Genomic DNA, 26545 nt, shown 5'->3' on the forward strand with positions numbered 1-26545 from the left:
TTCCATTTTGGACCTTATGCTGATAAACCCATATCCATGGAAACTCCAAATTCCTGCAATTTGCTTCAAAGTTTATCCCTAATGGCTATTTTAAAAGTTTGAATGAATTTTTTGAAGAGATAAGGATTCACAAAACAGCAAGTTTCTTATTCAAAAATTGATATAAAAAAGAACCTAAAAATTAATCAAAAAATTTAAAAACAGATTAATTTACATCCTGATCCTCTTAAACTATTGAATCTGATAGACATCATTAAAATTCCTTCCTTCAATCATTCAAAAGCCTCATTAAATTTTTTTATAATAAATTAAAATCACCTCTCCTTGGATGCGTCATATTTTTTGGATCCAATGTCTACAGCAGATACATTAATGATCCATATTTCAGTCTGAAACTTGCACATCCCTTTGCTTTTTACCTCTTTTTTTTACTAAAATGTTTATTCTTACACACGACTCTCGAGTCTAATCACAATAATAATATAATATCTGGGATCACGTTAGATAGATTGCAATCTGCCAGACATATTAAATTCCACGTTTTTCTAGTGTTATTTTGTTACATTTTAATATTCTTTAAAAGGTCAATACCAGCTCCATCAGTTTTGGCTTCTGTTCTGCTGAAGGAAATCGATTCAGTTTGTGTTTGCAGTGCACCGTCATGGAGGTTCCAACCTGTGACACTCCACTGTTAGTGCCACAGCAGAAACAGCAGCAACATGGTGTCTTGGGATTTTTTAAACTTGACAGGGAAGAAGTGAAGATGCAATTGAAAATTGCAGTGCCCATGATTTTAACAAATATTTTTCAGTACGCTATAAACCTTGTGTCCCTCATGTTTGCAGGGCACCTGGGTGAGCTTGAGTTGGCTGGTGCTGCACTGGCCAGCTCCTGGGCTGTGGTCACTGGCCAAGTTATAATGGTAAGTTTTCTCAGCAGTCTTTTTTCAATTACTTGTTTACCGTTTGGGTTGTAAAGGATAGGATTCATTTTTCAAATCTGAAGCATTTGATCTGTGCTTTCTATTTGTAATTTTATGAATGTGATCTGAAATGTTGATGCAAAAAAACACAATTTAATCAGAAAACACTCTAGATTAATATCTCGAAACTTGATATCTGTAACTCATATTTAATTAAATGAATGTTTTTAACATTCGGTTGGTTTGGGATGCAAATCTCTAATTGATCTTCTTGGATTCAGAACTAAGCACTGAGGATTTAACATTCCATGGTATCTTGTATCTGATAAAGGGTCTTCTTCCTTTAAGTGCCAAGGACTAAGGTTTTTTAACATTCCATTGTTATTTGGTGCACCTGTTCATCGTTTTTGTTTGTATCGAAAACAGAGGATATGCCATTTCATTGGTTTTTGTTACACGCATAATCAATCTGCTTCATTTTGTTCGGTTGACAGTAAATTAATTATGGTCTGTCGGCAGAGACCAGCGGACTATACACCGACCCAGCCGTCCAACGCTGTCTCACCATCTCTATCAGCTGTCCACAATAAAGAATATAGCGGACTTAGCATTTATGATGTATTTCTCCATAAATTAAATGGACCGAGCCTGTATTCATCAGAGCTCATTTTATGAGTTTCTCTTAGGATCCATGTTTTTTTTCATGGTATCAGGGCTACTTGGTAGATGATCCTTAAGTTGTTAGAAGATGGCATGTGAATAAAGAGAGACATATCACTGTTTTGGATTGCTGTAGCAGTAGTGGTCAGAAAGAAAGAGCTGTGGGTTTTGTAGATTAGACTGCAAGCTGTATACCATCAGCTCTGCAAGAGCGGGAAGCCCTTCAGCGTTTCTATTTACCGTGTCTGTTATATTCTTGCGATGTCTATTTTTGAGAATACGGCTGAGGACTGTGCTCTACGTAGGTGGGTTGAGAGTTGTATGGACTCTGAGATTGTGTGAAATCCGTATGCTCCACTTTGTAATGTTCTCTCTGTGAAATCAAAACCCATAGGCCTTTATTTCCCGAAGCATACTGCAATACTTTTGGTAATAATTGGTAATAAGTGACCAGCCTCTTGCCTCATATTTCTAGAAGAGTGAGTGTGCTCCAGTTTGCAGTATTCTGCTCTGCTCTGTTTTGTCATTGTGTTTCGTTCCATGGTATCAGAGCAGCAAGGGCTGACGATTAATATTCCATTAGTAATCGTTCTTCTTCATGTTAGCAGTGCTGAGGATCCGGATTTACCATTCCATCGGTATCAGGCGCATGGATAATCGTTCTTCTTTGTTTTAGTGCCGAGGACTGAGGATTTAACTTTCGATTGGCTCTTGATGGACAGATAATTAATCTTTTCTAATTTAATAAAGAACAAGAGTGGTATCCACGACCAGCTTTTGCATGCTGGAAAAATTGTTCTTTGTTCGACTTTTTCTGATCCGGCCAGCTTCACCAGTCGATCAATTGCTACTTGGCAAAAACTTATTGCTGGTTATTAGCATATAAGCAGAATTTGTCTCCTAGGACTCTAACCTCCATTGACATCTAGTTCATTGAATAGTCTTGCTTTCTTGCGTAAAGCAAGACAAGGCAATAAGAAAATAAATAGATTTCACTACACTAAAATTGACCATATGCAGATGCTTAATGGGTGGCTAAACTAAGTGTTTAAACAGATATACAAGAGTAAAATAACGAACACAAATCCCATAGGAATTGGCATCAATCTCTTTATTCAGCCATTGATGGCACTGGACAGTAAACAAATCATATATAGATGCTAATGCCTCTCCAGAGCTAAATGGGTATTCACAGAAATAAAAGAACACAAGTCAATTGCAAAGACCCATATGAAGTGGTAATAATATGTTTACTCATCTCTTCAGGGCTTTCCATCATCCTTTCTGTGATTCTTGCAACCTTCAGCTCCTTCCCTTCAAACCTATCAGGCTTTTTCTTGACTATAGGTTCATGAATCACCTACTGCTGAGAAAAATACGGTATATAACGTTGCCACACTCTACAACTGTCATGAAAGAGATGTTGAGTGGAAAAGCTCTGCCACAAGCAACAAGAATCTTTCTTCCTTGTTGATCACTGCAAATTTCACTGTAAATGCCCTTAGAATATGCCATAAAGAGAAAGCTATGGAAAAAAAACCCTTAAATCCAAGGGCTATTTCATTTGAATCTATTAGGGTCTTCCTTGACCTTAGATTCATCTAGTTATAAGAGAAATAAAGCATATAACATTGTTGTACGATAGGACTATCAATTAAATGGATCAGAGCTGTCACAAACAATTGGAATCTACCTTCCTTGTTGATCAGTGTAAATCTCACTCTCAATACCCCTGAGAACATGTAATATAAAGAAAGCTATGAAGAAAAAAGTAGAATCCAAAGTTCCCAAAATTTCTCCTCTTAAATGGCTAGAAACCTGTACTAAAAATTTATTAATTGCAGAAAATGATAAGGAAAATCCAGAACATGATAAGGGAAATCCCAGTTTTAAAATTAGCAGGCATGTTAGAATGTGTGGCAGACGAAATCAAATCATGGTTTCAGTTCTTGTTCTGTTTGGATGATACATGATGTCTTGCATTCAATGTGACCTAATTATATACATAGATGTCTTCGTTTCTAGAAATATGCTTAATTGTTCTATACGATTATTTCTCGACTAAGCCCTCATTTATTGATGTAGGTTGGTTTGACTGGTGCCTTGGAGACTTTGTGTGGACAAGCATATGGGGCAAGGGAATATCTGATGTTGGGTGTGTACTTGCAAGCATCCATGATTGTCACATTTGTTTGTGCAATTTTTGTAACAATATTTTGGCTATATTCGGAGCCAATATTCATACTCATGGGGCAACGAGCTGATGTGTCAGTGATGGCCTCAATATATTTGAAGAGTCTAATTCCTGGTATTTATGCATATGCTATGATGCAGTCCTTAACACGTTTCTTCCAGACCCAAAGCATTGTGATGCCTTTGGCCATGTGCTCAGTTTTCCCTTTGATTCTCCATTTTGGTCTTTGTTATCTATTAGTTCATCAGACAACATTGGGCTTTCACGGAGCTGCATTGGCAAACTCAATATCATTTTGGTTGATAGTTTTTTGTTTGGTACTATATATGAAACTGGGACAAAGCTGTCAAAATACTTGGGGAGGATTTTCCCAGAAAGCGTTCAAGGTTATTGGCCCTTTTCTAAAACTGGGATCTCAATCTGCAATCATGGTGTGGTAAGTCTTTGACCTTCTTTATCATATGAAAGGGAAAACATATGGTTTTGTAATGAATATGAGAAATGAATATTTGTTGCCAAGTTAGTCAAATTGAGCATGTTCTTTATGCCAAGAGAGGGAAAGAGGGAATTAAATAAATAATAAATTATAAAAGAGGAACATTTTCTTTGAGATTTTAAGAGTAGATACTGAAATTCATCAGTATAAATATAGGTGAATACGTCCTATTTATACAGTGTCATATTCCTGTAATCGGGTTTTTCTTTATATTAAAATTATTCTTCATTATTTAACTAGAAAACTATTTAGTTTCTTCCTTGGTTATATCCCTGTACACTGTTTTTCTTATCCATATCTTTCTGCATATCAAATTTGAATTTTTGACTCTTCATGGCCTTTTGATGGAATGCAGATTTTCCTTGATCCTATGATTGTTCAACAGGTGCCTGAGGGTAGGGAATATCTTTGCCATAGCCAATATCCCCTGTAATTTTCATTAACACGGCACAAAGCGAATTTCCATCCCTTCGTTTCCATAGATTACTCTAGTATGGTTTTGTTTCAAAATCAATTTTTCTTGTGTTTGAATATCTTTGTCTTGTTGATTTTCCTGATCTATATATCCTTCTGAACTCAATTATGCCGATTCTTTGGTGGAATCTGCTTTTTGGCATATTATAATTTTAAAGGCTGTTATCCATACATCCTGCACTTTCCACAGGTTGACTGATTAGCGTCTAATTTTTGACAATTTTGTAGTGTCAAGCTTTTATCATTCTTTGTGAATTGCGTTTAAGTGACAGCAAAATTTCTTTGTATGTACGACACTTAGACTTCTGATGCTATAATTTAGTGACATTCTTTCATAAGCTTCTTCCTCGTCTCTTACACTAGTCACTAGTGACACCTTCACTGGTCAAGACAAGACCAAAGATAGTTAGTGCTTACACATGGCCTTGAGGTAATACTTTGATTCCAGAAATTTTCCTACTATGCATCATTTGAACCATAATCCAGTGGTCTGAATATAGTGTAGATATTTCTTTACCAACAAGAATCTTTATCTTGTCTATAAACATCTTGATTAATTTTACTTGCTGTTCTCTCTATTTTTACTTAGGACAACAGTCAACAAATGCCTACGAGTGAGTTATTCAAGTGCTGAAATAATTAGAAATAGTTGTAAGAATGAAATGAAGAAGACAAGAACTGTAAACATCAGAAAAACAGGGAGCAACAATGGAGATCACCCTGGAATCTCAATTTAGTAAGAAACTTCAAAAGAGTAAGGTAATCTGCCTCCACTTGCCACCATCTCTGTTCCAAATTACAAGCTTACTACCTTCTTTATATCTTCAAGGACACTAATGAATACTACAACAATATCCCAACAGGTCTAATGCTCTGTAATTTTCTCGGATGCACACTTCTCTTCTGCAGTCAAACTCCCTATGCACCTAACTGAGAAAACAGACTGGCAGATGAATCGAATTGAGATTCATGCTGTTTCAATGAACCCAAAGGCTATTTTATGCCATCACAATGAATTGACTTTCAAAACAATAATCTCCAAAGATCCATGTTCCATGAGGACATACCCTCTTCCCTCTTGATCCATGCATTTCTTGGTTGGGGATGTTTAGGAGATGCGGGAACTTGGGGTAACATCCTCCGACCCTCCCACCATTGCTGCTACATACCTAGGGATTTTTTAAAGATGTCTCCCTCAAAGAGGGGATGATATTGAAATGCCCCCTTGGTTTGGGGATGCCTCCAAGATTCTAGGATGTCCCTGAGATGCTTAAGGTGCCTAAGGGACTCCCAAGTGTCTCCTAATTGCATTGGGGACTCCTAGGCATCCTTGTAGTAGAAAATTGGAAAAGTTCTTTTACTTTTAAATCAAAAAGGTTCTTCTGGTAGGGGAGGGTGAGAAGCAGCTTTAAGGTTGGAAGAAGACAAATAGTCATCCTCCATTTTCTTGCTTTGGAGCACTTTATCTTGTGAAAGGAGACTCAGATTAGTATTCTTCGTCGATCGTGATTTCATTTGTTCTCCTGGGTTCTCAATTCTAGTTTTTAAATTGGTTGAATTGCATCTCTTTTTTGGCTTTGGTTTCTTTAGTTATTGTTGTGGTTTTGATTTGTTTCTGAATTTAGATTTTAATTTTTGTGGGCCTTTAACTCTCCAACCTATCAGTATTAATCATTGGTTAGTGAGTATTTATCTTGTGGGTAAACAGACCCGTGTTTGCCAATTGCTGGATAGTGACATCCTTTTGCGGGGGTGCGGTTTTTATGTTAGGGTCTAGTGTTCCTCAAAGCATTATTTTCTCTCATATAAGTAATCTCATGAAGAGTCCAGAGAAGCGGTCTTGAATATGGAACTTGTGGGATTAATGATTCTATTTTTTAAATTAATTCAAAATCCGGTGAAGGAATTTATAGTCAATAGGGTGTCAGGAAGATTAAGACAAGCTACAAGGAAATTCTTGGTTTCGAAGACTATTGGTTACTAGGGTCTTTACAATTCTCAGTTTTAGAGCATGAAAGAAATTTGGAATTTAAAGGTGCAGGAGTGGGAACAGTCGACATCATCAAAGATGGAGAACCCAAAGGAAGAAAAAGAAGTAAGGGTATCTCTTTGCCTAAGATACTCTCCATTTCTCCCAATCCAAAGATGTTACAAGCTGTAAGGAATAAAAAAATAGGCTTAAAAATGTTGCTATAATTTTTGTTTGGCTAGACAATAATGTTTTGCCATCTAGGAAGTTTTTTGATGATTGGATTGGAAATGTTTGGAGAAGGAAACTGCGGATATATGTTAGTTTCTATAGAATGTTGAAAAGAGGGATCTTAGTTGTTTTTTAAAAGTCATGGCAAGCAAGAAAGGGTGGTTAAAAAAAGAGTTTTGGAATTTAGGATAGTTGATTTGCAGGGTTGTTCCTTGGTCTACAGAGGCTACAACTGAGGAAATGGTGGCTAATTCAGCCCCAAGGTAGCTTGAAATTAAAAATGTTTCCCTCTCAGTTGTGAATTTTTATTCTACAAAGTTTAAAGCCCTTGGGTAATGTTCTACAACTGGAGTCCGCTTAAAGTTAAAACCATGTAGAATGCCTGATTATATTTGGCATGGGATCTCTTTGTAATTTTTTTTCTGTTTAATACATCTTTTACTTTTATCAAATAACAAAAGGAAATTATACACAGTTGCATTTGCAAAAGACTTAGAAGGTCATACTATAGTATTGCTTCATTAAATACCTGAAACAACATGAATTGTGGAAGGAAGATAACGTTGAAATAAGAAAAGTAAAATAAAATTGGGGCAAATTGATGTGCTGGATTAATGAAAACTTTTGTTAAGAGTGTTCAAATCCTTGGCTATCAATGAAAAAGCTGCTGGAATTTGATACAGGTTAGCGTCAATTTTGATCTCCAGCCATGATTTCCAGCTTTAGTCTTCATCAACTCCATGTGCATTAATATATTTAGTGACCTTCCTTTTTAAATGGTTATTTGGATATGTATCATATGTCTATTATGTTTGACTTGTCTCAAAGGTTTACCCTCTTTAATTAGGGTCTTTCATTGATTTAAAGTTTAGATTGAATTATTTTCAAAGCTCTTGGAGGACTTTCTAACAATTATACTTGCTGCTCTTGTAGATTCGAGTACCATTGAGCTATTTTTTTCATTTGTAAACATTAATAGAAATTTTGTTGTGCCTTTTTTATTTTCTTTGTCCACATATTTAAATGCATCAACTTGGAGCGAAACATATCATTGCTAAAAGCAAGTATGGGAGGCAAATATGCTTTTGAATTCAGGAGAATGAGACTATTTCTTAGGATTTTCAATTGACTACATCAATACCGTCATCTGCTCTTCCTTCTTGGTAGAATATAGAGTCGGCCAAGACTATCTGATGGAATTAATATCTGGAGATACATTAGAAATGACTAAATGCAGAAGCCGTAGGATTGACCCATTCCTTTGCATGCAAATTTTGGGATTAGGATTTGAAATCTATCTGTATTACTGATTTGATATCATATTTATTACAATTCTTCTGATCAACCTGTTCATTTTTAGAAATTAAAAGTGAAAGTGGAAGCTGCTAGAATTATTTATGGATCTGTTGGTAGAATTTTAAATTTGACTGTGATGAATTTGTTTTATATTTGCTTAGAAATCCCATAATGTGCATTGTCCTTTTCAAATTTCTGTGCCAGTTTGGAGTACTGGGCTTTTGAAATTCTTGTTTTGGTTGCTGGGCTCTTACCTGATTCTGAGATGAATACCTCATTGATTTCTATAAGGTACGCTTCCAAACCTATGGATCTTATGCAACATAAGTCTCTCCATTTATCATTTCTATAGTTTCCTAGTAGTTTATGTGCTCTTCTATGGTTAGATGCCAACCAAGTTACTAGAGTTAATTTTCTAAGTGTTCTCCTTGGCAGTGTAAATACGGAATGCCTTGCTTATATGATTACCTTTGGCTTTAGTGCTGCTGTCAGGTATATGATACAGATCTCATTAAGTCGCATAATCTTTTTATTAGATATCAAATTATGATCACCACTACCACTGGTTTCTGAAATGCTAATGGTTTTTAAGTTTTCAAAAGCTCCTGCCTTATTTTGTCGTGGTCCTCTTTGTTTTGCATATTGACAGCACTCGGGTATCAAATGAAATTGGTGCTGGGAATGAACACAAAGCAAAATTAGCAGTTACGGTTACCGTCAAGTTAGCAGTTATGCTAGCTTGTGCAATTTCAGTTCTATTGCTATTTGGTCATAATATCTGGGCAGCTGCTTTCAGTGACAGCTGGAAAATTAGGCAAAAATTTGCAACCATGGCTCCACTACTTGCAGCTTCAATATTTTTTGATGCAATCCAAGGAATTCTCTCAGGTTCTGCATCGAGGATATTTTCCTATTCTATTATTAACTTGATAATATCTTTTAACTTACCTTGAACTAATCATTAGCTACTTATTATCTGTTACTTTAAAAACATGTCAAGATAAAAATCTAAAATGTTTTTAAAGGAAATGTGCTATTTCCATGTATACTATAAATATTCAGAAACATGTATTCTACAGGTGTAGCAAGAGGATGCGGCTGGCAACATTTAGCAGCATGGACCAACTTGCTAGGATTTTATATCATTGGCATGCCAATAGCCATATTCCTTGCTTTTGTGCTGAAGCTAAATTCAAAGGTGCACTTTACTATCTGTCTTTACAAAATGTTGGAAATGCATAATATGACTATAATAAAAAGCTGAAAAATTTACATTCTTAAGTTCTTAAAATAGTGAAATAACTTAAGTAGTTAATTTTAAGATGGTCTGCTCTTCATCTGCTTTTGACAGTATGATTGGTGAAGTAGGGATCTTTGTAGAAGTTATAAACCCATCTATCCTAGCACTCTATGACAGTTTCTTTAGGCAAAGTTGCATTGATAGAACAAATGAAAAGTATGAGGGCTTATGGCAAGTCTCCGTTTTGAGCTTACCTAGAAATAGCCATGAAACAATTTTCACTCAAGGCATCTAAATATAACCACTCAGCTGGACAATTGGATTGAAATAAAAAATAAATATCAAGTTTATGCTAGAAAAGGATCTGATATGCACTTTTAGATGGATGAATGGCTACTTGATGGCTTTGTAGAGAATTGAAATGAAGGAATAAGAGAGCATTGCATCTTTAGTTTGGAACCAGGTCACTCCTATCGATTGAGGTGGCAACTCTATTCCTAATTTCCTGTGGTGGATGTCAACACCAGAACCAATTTCATATTTAGTCTGTGTGTGTATGGTCACAAATCCATTGTCACATTAACATTCGCATTGGCACAGAATGATGCAGGTACAAGATCTCTTCAGAGTCAACTTTATCCACTTCCCTTGTTGGAGGGGAGCCCCTTGTATGACTCAAGTGCCAGGATGAAACCATTTCTTATTTACACAACTTGTGTAACTGTGTTGCACCCATAATAAATTTTCAAATCAAGACTTTTGTGTTAGTTGTCATATCTGTTTAGGCATAGTATCATGACTATAGTCTATAACCATCTATTTACCATCCATAAGTCCATACAGAGGAAGTATACCTGTTTTAAAATGTTGGAATGATTTGGGAGTGGCGGAAATATGTTCTGGGGTCAATCTGTTTTTGTTTTAAATCAAAGTCATGTTCGTGTATTATATGGATGAAACTTGCCATTTCTTCATAATCTTCTGTCTCTGCGTTCAAGAGCAGAAATTAGCCTTTTAGGTGGGAGCAGAGAAAACTTGAATCAGCACCTAGCAGAGGTATTAGTGGCAGAAACCACCTAAAAATGTGTCTGAGGAGTAGAGTTAATTTCTTTAATATGCAGAAGTGCATAAAACTAGTGTCTTCATCTCAGTCAAGTGACTCATGGTGGAAAATTGAGCCTATATGTCTGTAAAGCAGAAAGAGCAGGAAAAGGCACCTAAGAGTCTTTTATGTGGCAAAAGTGTCTGGAAATGGACCTCAGCAGGGCTTTAGGGGTTCTGAAGTGGCAGCGTGATTTGTTTTGCATAAAGACCAAGGTTGATGATATTAAGTGACATGAGTCACAAAAATAAGTGCCCGGCTATATGTTAAGTGGCATACTCAAGCATAAGGCAAGCCCGAGGCCCAAGGAAGTCATTCAAGTGGCAAGATCACCAAAATTGAGAGCTCAACTGTCCTTCAAGTGGCACAGATGCATGCACAGTGCGCCTTGGGTAAAAGAGTGAATCTTTAAGTGGCAAGCACAAGCAGAAGGGGCAACTGAAGTAATCCAAGTGACTGAAACATCCTTTAAGTGCCTGGCAGTCTTAAAGGCATTTCAAGTGACAAACATGAGGAAAATAGGTGCCTAAAGTCAATTGTAGAGTTGTAAAGTGGTAAACATGCCATTGAAGTGTGTCTAGGGTCATGAAAATCATTTCAAGTGGATTGAACATTCAAAAAAGGCGCCAGCATGTCTCTTAAATGGCATGGCATCACAAAATGAGCTCAGATATGCAGAGATCATGAGGTTTAGAGTCAAACGCATAAAGGAGGAACTTCGCAGGTGGGAGATCAGATTAGGATCAGATTTAGTGAAAAAATACCACAAAAGATTCATCTTGGTTGCTTTTTCATGTTTGATGTTTGGAGTACAAGGATGACACCCACAACAGAGTTTCAGTCCGCTGAAACAACAAAAAAATGGTATGTCAGTTACTTATACCGGCAATACTTCATTTTTCAGGTCACCTAGAGGTCAAAAAAGTTTGGTGGAGATTTAAGGGACAGATCCTATGGTCTCATAGCAGCTACTAGTCATTTTTCAAACTTATTCATGGTGGATCTTAAGGATATCTTTCAAGTGTCTAATGCTGAAGTCATCAAGTTCTTGTCCTAGGGTTTGATCATACCCACCTTCAAAGTATTTAGTTTGCATCTTCAGTCTTGATGAAGCCCTTGAATAAAGGATTTCTATTTTGTACATAGAATAAGAAGGCTGTAGCTGGTGAAGTTGTCTTCAACAAGATGACTCTAAGGAATTAGATGACTGTGATATTAGGATTTGGAGTAGAGGTTTAGCTAGTTTCTAATGGAAAATATTTGGTAGGAGTTGCATCTTTATGGTTACTGATCACAACTCTTCACACGGACTACTAGTCCTACATATTTATTTATAAGGAATTCAATAGTTCCAAGTCCCATACCTCTTTTCCAACAAAGGAATTTGCAGCATCATACAACAATATTCCTAGAGATGCAAGCTAATATAAATTTGGATTTGAAGGAGAGAGATGGATTGATCAAAGGAGGATGAGACTGCTGAATCACTTTTGTAACTCTACCTCAAAATATTAAAATATCACTTAGAGTTACATAAGGCTTTATTATGTTCCATTTAAGCAGCCTACAAAATAATAATAAAGTTGTCTTTTACAATTCATGCAAAAATAATATTAAGACCAACTTAATTATTATTTATTAAAATATTTCCCTAACCAAACCCATTAACCTACAAAAATTGAGAAAATAGGCTAATAGACCATGATAGACATGTAGGGCTGAAAAAGGGACAGGACACATCTTTTGTAGAAAAAGCTTAGCTCATGGAATGATCCATGCCCATGGGACTCAAATAAAGAGGGTTATTTTATGGACAGATATTTTTAGGAGATTGGATATTAATGACAGGTTTGAGTCAACTTTTAGACTCAAAGCATCATTTTGTGGGAAGAAACAAGTTTAGATAGAATAACAGAATGGGCCAACTAGAGAACCCACATTAGATATGAATAATAAGTTTTCTATAATAGGATCAGGCTGAACTTTAATGTAGTTGGTAAATTTAATCTTATAAAGAAGTAAACTGATGATGAAGCCAAATTAACTTAAGTGAACCAACCATTTAGATCACCCATTTTCTTTCAATTAAGGGATAAGTGATACGTTATATATGCTCATTGACAATGAAAACAATTAAATTTTGTTAATTTGTATGTTGATTCTTATGTGAATTGAGAATTCTCAATTCAGCTCTGTTGGTGTAATTAATTATTCATGCTGGATATTGTTACATCTTACTTAAGTTTACTTAGGTAATGCATTTCATAGTAGTTTGGGTATGAGACACTTGGGTGTTTGTGCCACATTGGGATAGTGTGTGTAGGAGAATTTCCACCTTTTATGGTGTGATCTTGTTACTACTCTATCATATCCACTTATTGTGGAGTGATAATTCCACCTTTGGTGGGTGATCCACCTCATGTGGAATATTTTATTGTTTCTCCTACCTACACACCTATTTCCTACCTACCCTTGTTTCTTATTGAGCCACATGTCATGTTTGTGTGCTCACATATCCATATAGCCTTGCCTATATATGCAGGCTCATCTACATTGTATGTAACAATCATTTTTTATCTATTGATGAGAATATAGTTTATTCTTGTCGTATATTTTGTCTCTCTATTTTGTACTTTTCATTGAGCTCTTGATCTTGGCAAAATCTCACAAGCTCTAATATTAATGTAATATGGCCGTATAATCATAATGAATATGGTGAATGCCTTATCATACGAATATTGAAATTTCTTGTATTTTTTTTTAACTGCTGTCTCCCACCATACCCCCAAAAAGGTTTCTCATTCCCTGCCATCACAGTCCCTGAAACACCATGGCACATAAGAATATAATGATCTTTGGAATATTTCTGTGTTATAAACTTATATGTTCTTTATGTAACTGTCTTTTTATTTTCTGTGTAATCTGTACACTACAACTATCTGTTCCCTGTGTGATATTCTTGTAGAAATTTTTGCTGTGTATGAATACATCAGAATATAAAGTCTTTGGAAGGTTACAAAGATAGGTTGTTTTATGTATAATTCATTCTTCTACAATCTAATGAAATTCTTATGTAATGCTTCATTCTTCTTCAAAAACATGAAGGTTCTATGTGATGTTTTATTCCAATCCTTTTGTTGAGACATGGACCAGCTAGGACTCGAACCTAGGACCTTCCATCGCTGCTGGAGTTCTCTACCACTGAGCTACTGGCCCCTCTTGGACCAGTCCATTGTCGGTCCGGGTGTGGCTTATTTCCAACACCAACACCCCCCTTAAGCCACACCTCTCGTGTGTTTGGGGCTCCTAGCTTGGACTTGGCTCTGATACCATGTTGAGACATGGACCAGCTAGGACTCGAACCTAGGACCTTCCATCGCTGCTGGAGTTCTCTGCCATTGAGCTACTGGCCCCTCTTGGACCAGTCCATCGTTGGTTTGGGTGTGGCTTATTTCCAACACCAATACCTTTGATATAAGTTCTGCATCTATACTAAGACAGTTTCATTCGAGCTTAGCCTTCCTCTGCGAATGGAATGATTACTCCTAAATATCTTTAGAAGAAAGATTTGAGGGAGGAACTTCCTTTTCCTCTCTGATTGGGTGCTTTTATAAAACAATATATAAAGTTGCCTTTGCCCTACCAGAGGTCTTCAATAGTATTGCATTTCATAGTAGAATAGATAATTATAATTTAAATTGCATATTTCTTGATATTGTTTCCATGTGTGCAACCGAAAGAGTGGTTAAACTGAAACATATAAATTTGTATTTCACTCTGTTGTTACTTTTGGTTTAAGTCTCTTTACCAAATACATAATAATATTGCCAAGTAAAATATCTTACAATGATGTCTTGACAACTTATGAAAATGTGGATGTTCAACCCTTTTTACTCCAGTTATGTGTAAAACAGTAACCATTTTAAGTTTAACCACACTGAATATTAATAGTATCTACACTAAATATATGTGCATTATTGCTCCATTGTTTTCTTAAGACAAGGAAACAGTCTTTTTTCATCCTACATTATGCTCAAATGTTTGTGGACACGAATAGATAGCATTTTTAAAATTATATTTACTTCTCACTATATGCAATGTATTTGTTTGCAGGGTTTGTGGACAGGAATACTTTGTGGCATCTCAAGTCAGACATGCATCCTGTTGCTCATCTCATTTTTCTTGATCAATTGGACAAAGATGGTACTATCATTCATTTATATCACTCTAATAAATTACTATTTCCACAAATTCTGTTTGAAACATCAAGATAGATTTTAGATGTTCTAGTCAGCATTATTTATTGCTATTATATGAAAAAGTAAAAGATACAGATTATTCTCCCCCCTCATTGATTCATTTTATGGCCAATGGGAAGGGGATTACCTTTAGTTTTTGGTATGTATTCCCTGATCTGTGTTTTATTTGAAAGGTATGTGAATGAAATTATAATAGAGAATTAGATATTAAAATGCTATCAAAAAGGTTAATGTTTCTCAACAAAGAGTGTGAGAATGTAATATCTAGTGTAAATTAAATAGAAGTAATACCAACCTTTACTATTGTGTGTCACTGGTTTGTTCTTAGTCTGTCAAGTATTCTAACTTGATTTGTTCTTAAACTGTCAAATATTTTAACAGTTTTAGCTCTATGATTGCTTATCACCAATTTCCTCAAAGGAAGGATAGAGGGAGTGACCATAGTGTGTATGTAAACACCTTAGAAAATGCCTTGGATGGAGCCTCAAATATTGGATGTTGTAACTTTTAGACAGTTGTATGCATCTGCCACTTATAGAGCCAACAATAGGCTTCTGTAATGTCCCCTTTTTAGGCATCGGCTATTTCTAGCGGTTAGCCTATGACTTTGGTCCCTATAGGCTAACATGGTGATTAGGGGACCCTTCTGAGGGTATTCTATGGCTCTTTAGCTGACCTTTTGGTGCTTATTTCACTATTCTTCAGCTCAATGTCCCAGTTGATTTGTGGTATGCCTTTTGAAGATCCTTCAAGGCTCTTGATACACAATATTTTTAGAAGTCACTTAAATGTTCGGGTCATGCTTCTATCTATATAAGTCACAAGATGATCAATGGGTATCATGGCTATTTTCGGATAGTGTAGCGTCGTAAATTGTACGCACTTGCTAGGGTGGTACAATTTCACACCTAGTTTAGCACCCGCCTTAGTGCATTTTACATTTTGCATTGCATTTCTCCTTTAGCATTTAATTAAGCAAATTAGTTAGGTCTAAGGTCCTATTTCATCGTCTTCTACATCATAAAGTTGAGCCCTTTCGCTAAAGCGTGCCCTTTTCATTTTATTCCTCCAATACATCACTCAATCAAAAACCCTAATTACCCTAATTAAGTCCTATTTCGAACTTGGGGGCTTGGTTTCGGGGTCAAAACATCTCGAAATCACCTGTAACTTCGGGATTCTCTCTAAAATCATCATATCCGACGGCCCTGAAAATTTGGTGAAAAGTTGTCAGGACCGTGGCGCTCGGAGTGCACATGGTCCCGGACATTTTTCCCGAAATTTTGGGAGCACAATCCAATCATAAAATAAAGCTTAACCCCAAGAAATTGGCGGGATATTCAATCTCTAGGTCGGCCAAAAGACGAATTTACGATCTAGGGTTTCCTACATAAGAGCTCTCTTTCTTCATTTGAAGGGATCCGATTTTTGTTTTTCAGGAACCTCATATGCAGCGAAAGAGCAGATCTTTGAAGACTTAAACAACATTCAACATCCTTCTATCAAGCATCTATCAATTTCATTCCTTCACTTAGGGCTTGGAAGACATTGAAGAACAATAGGAGATTACCGACTGAAGATTGGCTTGTACTCCTCCCTTGAGGGTTGGGTATGATTTCATGTTGTTTTCATGTCTTTGCATAAGCTTCAATATATCATTTATTCATGCTTTAGATCACTTTGCATCTTGATTTAGAGCATTTACATTGACATTTACAAGCAATTATGGTTTACTTTCTAGGTTGCTCTAGTTTGCTTTCTTGCATTTTAGGACCTTGCACACACACTAGGTCTGCACACACAATACATTTTACAAAACAACTTGGCTATTCGTGGAGGTGGAAATCACCGAAGCGGGGGTTTGACTAAGGCAAAACCCTATATAGCCGCCCATCCCATTTTTCAGATATAAGTGCAGGTTTGGGACTCGGACGATGCCGCAGGATACAGATCCGGAGAGAACAGGTCGAGACAGCACTCTGTATCAAATTGCAGAGCAGAAGACTGGGACAGGGGCGCTGGGCGCCCTGGTCCCTGGGACAGAGGCGCTGGGCGCCCTGGTCCTCCGGACAGACAGCTTTCAGATAGCTTTCAGACAGTGTTTCAGAGTGCAGAACGACAGTTTCCGGTGCAGTTTTCAGGACAGTGGCGCCCGCGCTCCTGTCCCGAACATTTTCAGTCCGATTTTGACGCCGGGTACACATCTGCATTCTTATTTCATCCTTGTATTTACAGCTGTTCATTGTTTAATCTCAATTCTGCAATTTTGTTATTAGTTCATACTTGCATTTTGGGATTAGGGTTTGAACTTGCATTACTTGATCTTACAAAAAGAAGTAGCCAATTGTGCGATATCTCTAGGCTCTTTCGTATTCCGTAATGTGTGTCAAAAGGTAGGATTAGGGCATGTTAACCTAGTCTCGCTTTTTCCCCTACACAGATAGTAAGTTATTGCAGAAGTTGATAGCGTCATGACGAGTGGAGTATTATGGATATTATATTAATTAATGTTTGAATAATAAAGTTATATTTAACTTTACATTATTTAATATGATAGTGACTTTGTAAAAGTTATTTTATAAAATGACTTTTAATGGTGCTTTGGGAAACATGGTTATTATAAAATATTAAAAATCACGCTGAATTTAAAATTTGCAAACCCTAATTAGGGCGTTGGGATAAAAGCATTATAAAAAGGCACTTGGGAGCTCATTTGAGACATATTTGGTTAATTTATTTTCTTTTTGAGAAGTTGAGAGCTCTAGCTTAATTTGTAGGAAATCTGAGGACGGAAACCCTTGGAGTTTCTTGGTGGTTTTGGACAGAAACCCAAATCCATCTTTGGTGTGGATTCATCTAGGATTCACTATTGTGCTTCATCATCAGATTGTTGGAGGTTTCAGCTGGAAATCTCTCTAGAGGATTTGATAGTGTGAAGGAGTTGGGATTATTATTGTCAAACATTGTGAAGGAGTTTGGATGCCATACTTGTTGAGTTGCATGTTGGACATTGCTGGGTGCTATAGTGATGCGAATAGTGATTCGCAGCTATAGTGACTTGCAGCTGTTGTGACATGACCAGTGACGGAAACAAACCCTCCAGCCCATATGCTATCATGGAATCAAAGTGCTCTATGTGCTCCGTCAAGATACCTGCAACAAGAAACAACGTGACAACTATCTCATACATGAATGCTCTCATCCTCCACTATGCCACTACCATTAGACATGAAAAGGCCATCCAAAGACAAACAATTTAGATCTTGCCAAAATCCATTCAAAGATGATTTTTGATTATAAGTTGACTGTTTTCTTCAATAATTTTCTGCTACAGAAGTTCTGAGTGGTTTTCAGATCTCAGAGTAGGTCTTACAAACTGGAAATTGTGATAATTTCTGATCTAAGTGCTTAGGGTGTGTAATGCATGTTTATAGTGACATCTTGACTCAATTTCTTCACTTGAGGACCTAGCTTTGCTAAGGAACAAAGATATTAATGGGCTGTTGTTCACCTACAGACTGAGCATTCTGCTATAGGACTGTAAGTTGATTTAATTTGCCTCATGTTGAATTGATTGTCAGTGTTAGGTCAGGTGTTAAATTGGTATCAATCGTTGTCTGAAGATATACTTGTTGTAAGGACAAAATCCAATGATATTGTAACAACAGTTGATTCACAATTTGTAGATTCAAATCTGATAATTTCTATCAGCAGTCGACCTTCAGGCCTGCAATTTGTATTGCATTCTGATTTCAGATTGTATGCTTGGTGCTACTTGTTATATTTTGGTGAACTTGTTGTTTGAGGCAACTCTGGTTAAAACCATCTTTTAATGCAATGTCCTCTGTATAGGCTCTTAAAAGATAATGAAATCTGAAACAAATAGAAAACCATTCACCTAAGGAAGCTTGATAAGCATTTGACAAAAATTTCCCAAAAAGGCAAGTTGGGGAAATTAATCAAAAACCAGATCAGGGATCTTTTAACTTATTGCAGCAGAGAATTCCTTGTTCTATTTATTTATTTTTGCAAACTGTTTGATAAAATAACTCGGAGTGGAAAGGGAAAATTTTATTGGCAAACTGGGGTGGGACATTTCAGTGGCATTAGAGCTTAAGAACCTGCCATCCTATGGAGTTTGTGGGTAGTATAACAGATAGGAAAGATAAATACTTTCAGTAAGTCAATTTTTGAGTTGATAGAAGGACTCTGAACTTATGAAGCACCTAGACATTGGGGGGTACTGTAAGACAGCGATAAGATCTAAACATAAGGAAGTAGCAGTTAATGAAAGGGGCTCTTACAGTGAAAAAATTCAGGAGGACAGCAAGAATGTATTAAGGAAACAAAAACATAGCTTTGTTTGCAAAGGGCCCTAGAAGCCTAGTCACCCATGCACTAGTAAAAAGGTGAAGAGGCTAGAGGAAGAATAAATCATTTCAAAGGGAGAGATTGTGAAAGAGGAAATTGTCTCTAATGTTTTTGATTCTAAGGAGGAGATTGAATTTTCAAGTGCTCCTATTACAGTTGAGGACATTGATTTTCAAGAGGCCGTAAAATCTGATTTTGATTTCTCAACAAATAAAGAAGGGACTAATACAATTTTATCCTAGCATAATGGCACTAATGAATAGAGCCAAATAGTGATACAAGTAAAGGCTGCAAGAGTATCCTTGTGGGTGATTTAGAGATTATGATTGATACACCATGTTTAGACATGAACACCTTTAGTGAATATGATGTTGTACCATCATTGTTGCATGAGGAGTGTGAAACACTTTCTAGTGAGAAAACTGATTTTGATGATTCCATGTGTGATTCTAATGCTGTCCCATATCTTCTATACGAAGAAAGCATGACATCATCTAGTGAAATAGTTGAATGGGATGATGATGATGATGATTTTGTGTTTGGAACTAATTCTGCCCTAGTTCTGAATCGACAAGTATGCAAAGAGGCTATGGTGGAAGAAGACTTTGGGGAGAGTCAAGCCCTCCAAGATCAATCAGCTACTTCATTAAATGAATCCAATGTTGTTCACTAGCCTAAATTGGAGAACCAGTTGAAGGTAAGTGAAGACATGATTATTGCAGCCATAAACCATTTTGATAATACTTACAAGTTGTTGGCAAAATATTGCTGGAGGGCTCCTAGATCACATAAGAACTTTGGAGGAGAACTATCCCTCGGAGACTTTCAGGCACTTAGAGAGGCATTGGTGGTAACGAAATCAAGTTACATACACCTTCTTTTAGATAGAGATCATCTTCTCTAGCTTGATGAGATTTATTTTGATGCGCTTAAAGGGAAAGAAGAGGAAATTGATAGTCTTACCCTTGAGCACAAGGTTATCAAGGATTCTTTGAAGAGCACTCAAATGTCCCTTTAAGAATAAGAAATTCAGGTTGATGAGTTTCATGTAGAGTTGAGCTTGGCACATTCTTCACCATCTCTAGCAGAAATTCAGTTGTCTATGGCAGCCATAATGCAAGAGGATGATAGAAGTGTGAAGTCTCCTATCATTGGCACTCAAGATTTGAGGGATGAGCCTCTTATGATGGTCAAGCACAAGGAACTTTCAGATTTGCATGAACTTGAGGAGAAGTATGATTCAGAAAATTTTGTAACAAACACCTTACTTAAGCAAGAAAACAGAAACTATTATAACATTTTAATGAAAGAATTTGCAACTAACATTCAATTTCAGCTAAAATGAAACAGTTAATTAACTAACTAACTAATTTCATTAGAAAGAGAAACTAATTGCCAAAAGATTTTTAAGCTATTTCAACTGAAAAGAGAAGAGTTTAGAGATTACATAGTAAAGAACTTCCTGCTGATAACAGATGCAAATCTCGGCATAACATGGAAGAGGGAGAGCATCATCAAGGGCTTTTTCGCCCAACCATAGACTTAAAAGTCTCCCGTGCCTCTTCCTTGTGGAAGGGCCCGACCCTTCTCGAGGGTAGTAGACTACAGAAAGATCAATCACCATTTAGCCATTTGAGCCTAGTGTTTAGAATCTACATAGACTAGCCGGTCACACACTTGTTGGAATTGTTTGCCGTTGCGCCAAAAGCTCAAACTATCAACGCTTGATACGAATGCTAGATTTAACTTGACCCACAGGAGGTGGTTAAGCCATGTCACAAGTCTCCAAGGAGGTGCTAACCACCAAGTCAACAATCTCCCCCTCAGCACCGAATGAGTCTTCAACATCCACTGAAGGGAGACTCGAACCCATGATCCAAGGCTCTGATACCAATTGTTGGAATCGTTTGGCGTTGCACCAAAAGCTCGAACTGTCAATGCTCGATATAAACACCAGATTTAACCCAACCCACAAAAGGCGGATAAGCCATGTCACGAGTCTCCAAGGAGGTGCTGACCACCAAGTCAAAACACTATAGTTAACTAGCATGACCCTTTGGCTAGTGGTGTATTCGGTTCAAGTGAATTGACAGTCGCATGCCAACTACAGCGCCACCTTGGCCAAGGTTTCTATTATAAGCACGATAATGTGTTGTCAATGTTCACCACCCTTACTTGGCTTAACGAAAAGTAGTACTGTTGACAATCTAATACATTAAGAAACATGGTTCAACTAACCAAGGAAACCTACTGGTTCATTATACACAAAGCAATTGACAAAACATTATAAACAACCAACAAGGTACTTTGTTTATTCAACCAACTTATTGCTGGATACAATGTATAACTTGACTTCTGTCACAGAACAGACTAAGTATATGGACAAGGACTATCAATTCAAATAACATGACACTGAGGTTTCGGTTAGGAACATATACAAAACATGGGACCACAGTTTTACTACTTTTCAAAAAGAACAAGGGCTGATTGCTGAACCAGATATTCATAACATCTACTGAACAATTCAAATAAGGTAATTTAATCACTTTTAATTTCCTACAAATTAATTCCATATCATAAATACAGTCACAGTTACCAAACAGACGTAATCCATGGTTTTCTAACCATTAAATTAACTATCCAGTTTCTGATGGTACGACCTGCAGTACCATGGTATAGGTACACGGAGCGGATCTTCAATTCTCTACAAGAGTAACCAAATCTTATAATGCAAGACCATCGTTTCCAATACGTAAACAAGACAGTAAATTCATTCAAGCTTTGCATATTAGCAACACAACATCTATATGCATTGATGTATTCTAACGTAGTATGGAAATATAATAAGCATTGGATCGTGCCTGAAAATAGAAGCCTTTGTGTGCTAATCTCTGCACAAGAACAGACAGGATGACCCTTGAAGCAGTTCTTTAGAAGCTATCTGGTGATGCGTTCCGAGTATGAGAATGCTTGTGGTACGATATCACTTTGGATTGAGATCAATCTTTTCTCTTTTCTTCCCTTACCCAAACCAGAAATTGGGTGCTACGGATTTAATTTCCACAGTGCAAAAAGCTTCCCCCTCTTTATTCCTCCGTCTTTCTCTCAATAAATGTTTCTTTCATGCAAAATCAAACTCCTCACGATTGCCAAGGACAAGACTATATGAAATGAATGATTAAGATCACCATTCCAAGAAGAGAGGCTCGAAGCAAAAAAACTGAACATGATAGCTCACGTTGAGGAGGTGGTGCTTACGTTAGACAAAAGCAATGACCCATGCCACAATACAAATATTAACTAATCACAAAAACATAATAAACATTATTCCAAAGTCAGGAAAGAGAGATGTAACAAATTTTGTTTGGGTATCTAGCTTGCATCATGAGGTTCATGAGCTCCCTCTTTTAGAGAGTCAATTGAAGGCTAAAATCATAGGTGAAGATGGGATAGTTGTACACACACTTGGTGGATCAGCCACTAGTGTTATACCTACACATGTAGAGGGAGACATAAGTTATTCGGATTTGGTTGGGCCCTTTGTCATTCACGGAGAGTTTGAGGAGTTATCTCTTCTAGAGGTTCACTAGGTAGAGCTTACATCTTTTGGACCAGCCTATTAAGGGATGTACGTGGATGATGACATTGCGGATTCATGATTGTTTGAGCATGTGGACATTCTTGGACAGGCCATTGATGCACTATTCTAAGTTAATAAATTGCTTTTAAAAGGTGGCAAAGGCAAGGTGATGACATTAAGTGAAGATTTGGTGATCGAAGACTTATAGGGGTTATTGAGGATTCTTCCCCCCTAGTTACTTGGAGTTTGGACAAAACCCCCAAACTCCAAAACATTGTTATTCAGATTTTTGAATTATCAATGGTTCTAAACTTGAAGAAGTCGATTGGAAGTCTTGAATGGTTTAAAGTATGATTGATCAAGGTAGGTCATGTGATTCAAAGAACAATTTTTTTTTTCTAGTGGAGAGACGGGAAAAACTAATGATCAAAGTTTGGTAATGATTGTGCCTTACCAACAGAGTATTGTTGTGAACAAATATTCAAGGCTGCATTAACTATATTGCATTTTCCACAGTGATGTGTCTATCGCGTCATCAAAGAGATGATAATAGTGGATTGGTGGTGTTAGCGGGTTGAGTGATTGATCCTATGGGATATGTTTGGAATGTCAGTGTTTATTATTCATTAGCTTCGATATATTTGGTAGAGTTGTATTGTGTGTTTCCAACCACAAATTGCAGTACAAGTTGCAAGATAGACTTCATCGAATTGACTGCATATTGGGTTGCCTGAAGATTATCTTGCATCGTTCCTATGCTACAATAACATGAGTGTTGAAGCCAATGGAAAGGAATATCATTGTACATGATGGACGTGTATTCTGAATATGCGACTCTGTATACATGTCTCTGCCTATGAACAGATGAATATTGAATATAAGGTACACAATTCAATCCTTTTCTATAAGAGTTTTTGTATTATTGATTCATATGTTTGAAATAAGGGGAAATTGTGTTGAAATTTTTATAGAATTCAAGTTGGGTTAGTTTGTTGAATTATCTAAAGCAATCCAATAATTGGAAAACTCAATAACTCTACAAATATTTTTGTGCAATCTAAAATTAATCACAAACAAACCTGACCTATCAAAGAAGTGTCAAATGATTCTGTAAGTCCTATTTGGCTGAGATCTTTATAGTGGTATCAGAGCCAAGTTCCTGCCAGCTTGAGGGTTTTATACATTTGTGGCAAAAAGGAGTTTACAAGTTGAGGACTTTTCTCGTTTCAGTGTTATGGTAGTAGATGGATTCGAAATGAATTGCAGTAAGGAAATTTCAAAGTTGAGTATCCATATGGGAGAATATACAGTCATAGATGATTTCTACGTAGTAAGAATTGGTGATATTGATGTGGTCCTAGGAGTTTGGTGGTTACACTCTCTAGGCAGGTACAACCAGTACTTTTAGAGAATGGCATTGGAGTTCACATCAGATAGGAAGAAGGTAGTATTGACTATTGAGAGCCTTGGCGGATGGTGCGCCCAAGGTAATTTTTGCTAAGCATATGGAGGCATTGTTTTGTCATGAGGAGGTTGCTTGGGCAGCCCAAGGTTTTGTGTCTAACAAATCTATTCCCAATGATGACAAGCACTATTTGGTGGATGTATGAACAAGTTTGGTTCAACATAGTGTTGTACTTGGGAATATTCCACTAGGCAGACCTCCAGATCGTGGGTTTGAGCATATGCTCGAGTTGGAGGAGGGTGCTAAGCCTATTATCACCACTCCATACTATCATACTAAAAGACTCAAGGATGAAATTAAAAAATCAGTTAAGGAAATTTTAGATATGGAACACATAAGACCTAGCTCCAATCCATTTGCATCTTTGGTGATCTTAGTTAAGAAGAAGGACAACACGATGAGGATGTGCATCAATTATTGTGCCTTAAATAAGAAGCCCATAAAAAAAAAGATATCCCATACCTAGGATAGATGAGTTGTTGGATGAACTTCATGGGTCCATCTACTTCTCCAAAATTGATTTCCATTCAGGGTATCACTAGATTGCAGAGGATGTACATAAGATAGTTTTCAAATGCCATTATGGACATTATGAATTCCTTGTCATGCCCTTTGGACTTACTAACGCACCTGTGGCATTTCAGTCCTGTATGAATCACATATTCAATAAGTATGGTGGAAAACAATGTTGGTGTTTTTTGATGATATCTTAGTATACAGTAAAACACGGGATGATCGCCTCAAACACATTGATGAGGTGTTTGGTATTATGAAGGCATAGTCCTTTTTTGCAAAGGCCTTAGAATGTGAATTGGGTATGATGGAAATACTATATCTGGGGCATGTTATTGGTGCAGGAGGTGTAAAGGTACATCAAGAGAAGATACGAGTTATACTCGATTGGGCTCCGTCGAAGAGCATTTCTGATTTGAGGGGATTTCTTGGATTATGCATTTACTATAGGAGATTCGTTAAGGGATTCTCCTAATTAGCAACATGTAACATCCCAGTTTTTTTTTTTGAATTTTTAACAATAAGAGATACAAGCAATCACCACAACTCGTTAAGGTTAGAGAAATAATCCAAACTATTGAAAGGGAACCCTTCCACCTTTTCTTCACCGAGAGCCCAATCTGGTAGGGTGAGAGCATACGGTGTTCTGGGGATCGTTAGCAACAATAATCAAACTGAAATTACAATGCCTGGGCAGCAAGCCAACCCCTTCTGCTTATCCAGCAGGATAGAAACCAAACTCTTGGCGGTAAACCGGCCAAGGGAAAATGACAAGAAACTGAAATTCAATCACTCTACCGCATATTTTAGCGGGAGGACAATTGCATTAAACTTATCACTCGACCACTTATTCAGTGGGAGGACTGAGTACATAAACTGAATTTCAAAGTAAGAAGGTGGCTAAGCCAGCCTCTTCCACTTATGCAGTGGGAATTACAAAATAAGGTCAGCAAGAATGATTGATCAGTACTACTGAACAACCTTACAAAATTAGAGATGGAAGAAGGAGAGTAATGCAGATTTCTACATCAAGAATATAATTTTTTGTTACAATCAACCTGCAAGCTGAAAGTACAAAACAACCACCCATGGAAACACCCAAATGCTCATAACTCCCTCATTTTTCATCCAATTTGACTCAAACCAGTCCCAAACCCAACGTAATTCACTCACAACAGCAACCAATCAAAACCACAACCCAAACAACCCAACAATTATTTGGCACACATCCCAATGCAAGCACAAAACCCAATGCTAGACCAAGGAAGTTCGATTTTGTCTAGAAAAATCATTGTTGAATTAAACTTGCTAAAAACTTACACAATGTATCGCCATGGCTAGGAAAGAAGGATGAGACGGTACCCCAAATGATGGAGTTGCCTGGTTAAGAGGTGTGAGCAAAATATACTTTCAGTAGTCCTGCGACCAGCAACCAGAAAACACTCAAATCCCACATAGAACACTCCACAATCTGCAACTCACTCACCCACAACATTGAGAATACAAGGACACAGCTAGGTACTATCTTGCAAGTACGAAACTGAGACTTAGCTAGGAAGCCATACTTCGAAGCTCAGATTTTCAGTAGCCAAACCGGCAGCATAACGATGCAATTTTCAAAGATGTCCCAAATGAGAGCCCAAGGCTCTTATTTATAACTCTTCAACAACCAAAATCAAATGCAAATTCCTCCAAATGCCACTCCTTCATTTGCATTTCATTTCACCCAAGTGTAGCGCCACTTTTCATAAGTCGAACCTCATGCCAAAAGGG

At 37.0% G+C, this 26545-nt stretch overlaps 1 protein-coding gene across 1 annotated transcript in view; it reads left to right on the top strand.

The window, feature by feature from the left end:
• Positions 1 to 335: 335 nt before the first annotated feature.
• The window catches only part of LOC131069937 (protein DETOXIFICATION 19), a 43535-nt gene continuing 17325 nt past the window's right edge, over positions 336 to 26545 (top strand). Inside the window, exons 1-7 of the mRNA XM_058005487.2 lie at positions 336 to 922; positions 3668 to 4212; positions 8447 to 8533; positions 8678 to 8734; positions 8892 to 9130; positions 9322 to 9440; positions 14698 to 14787. Coding sequence (XP_057861470.1) covers positions 662 to 922; positions 3668 to 4212; positions 8447 to 8533; positions 8678 to 8734; positions 8892 to 9130; positions 9322 to 9440; positions 14698 to 14787 — 1398 coding nt within the window. The 5' untranslated portion in view covers positions 336 to 661. The remainder of the gene's footprint in view (positions 923 to 3667; positions 4213 to 8446; positions 8534 to 8677; positions 8735 to 8891; positions 9131 to 9321; positions 9441 to 14697; positions 14788 to 26545) is intronic.

The sequence above is a fragment of the Cryptomeria japonica genome, chromosome 6 (genome assembly GCF_030272615.1).
Source record: "Cryptomeria japonica chromosome 6, Sugi_1.0, whole genome shotgun sequence".
NCBI lineage: Eukaryota > Viridiplantae > Streptophyta > Pinopsida > Cupressales > Cupressaceae > Cryptomeria > Cryptomeria japonica.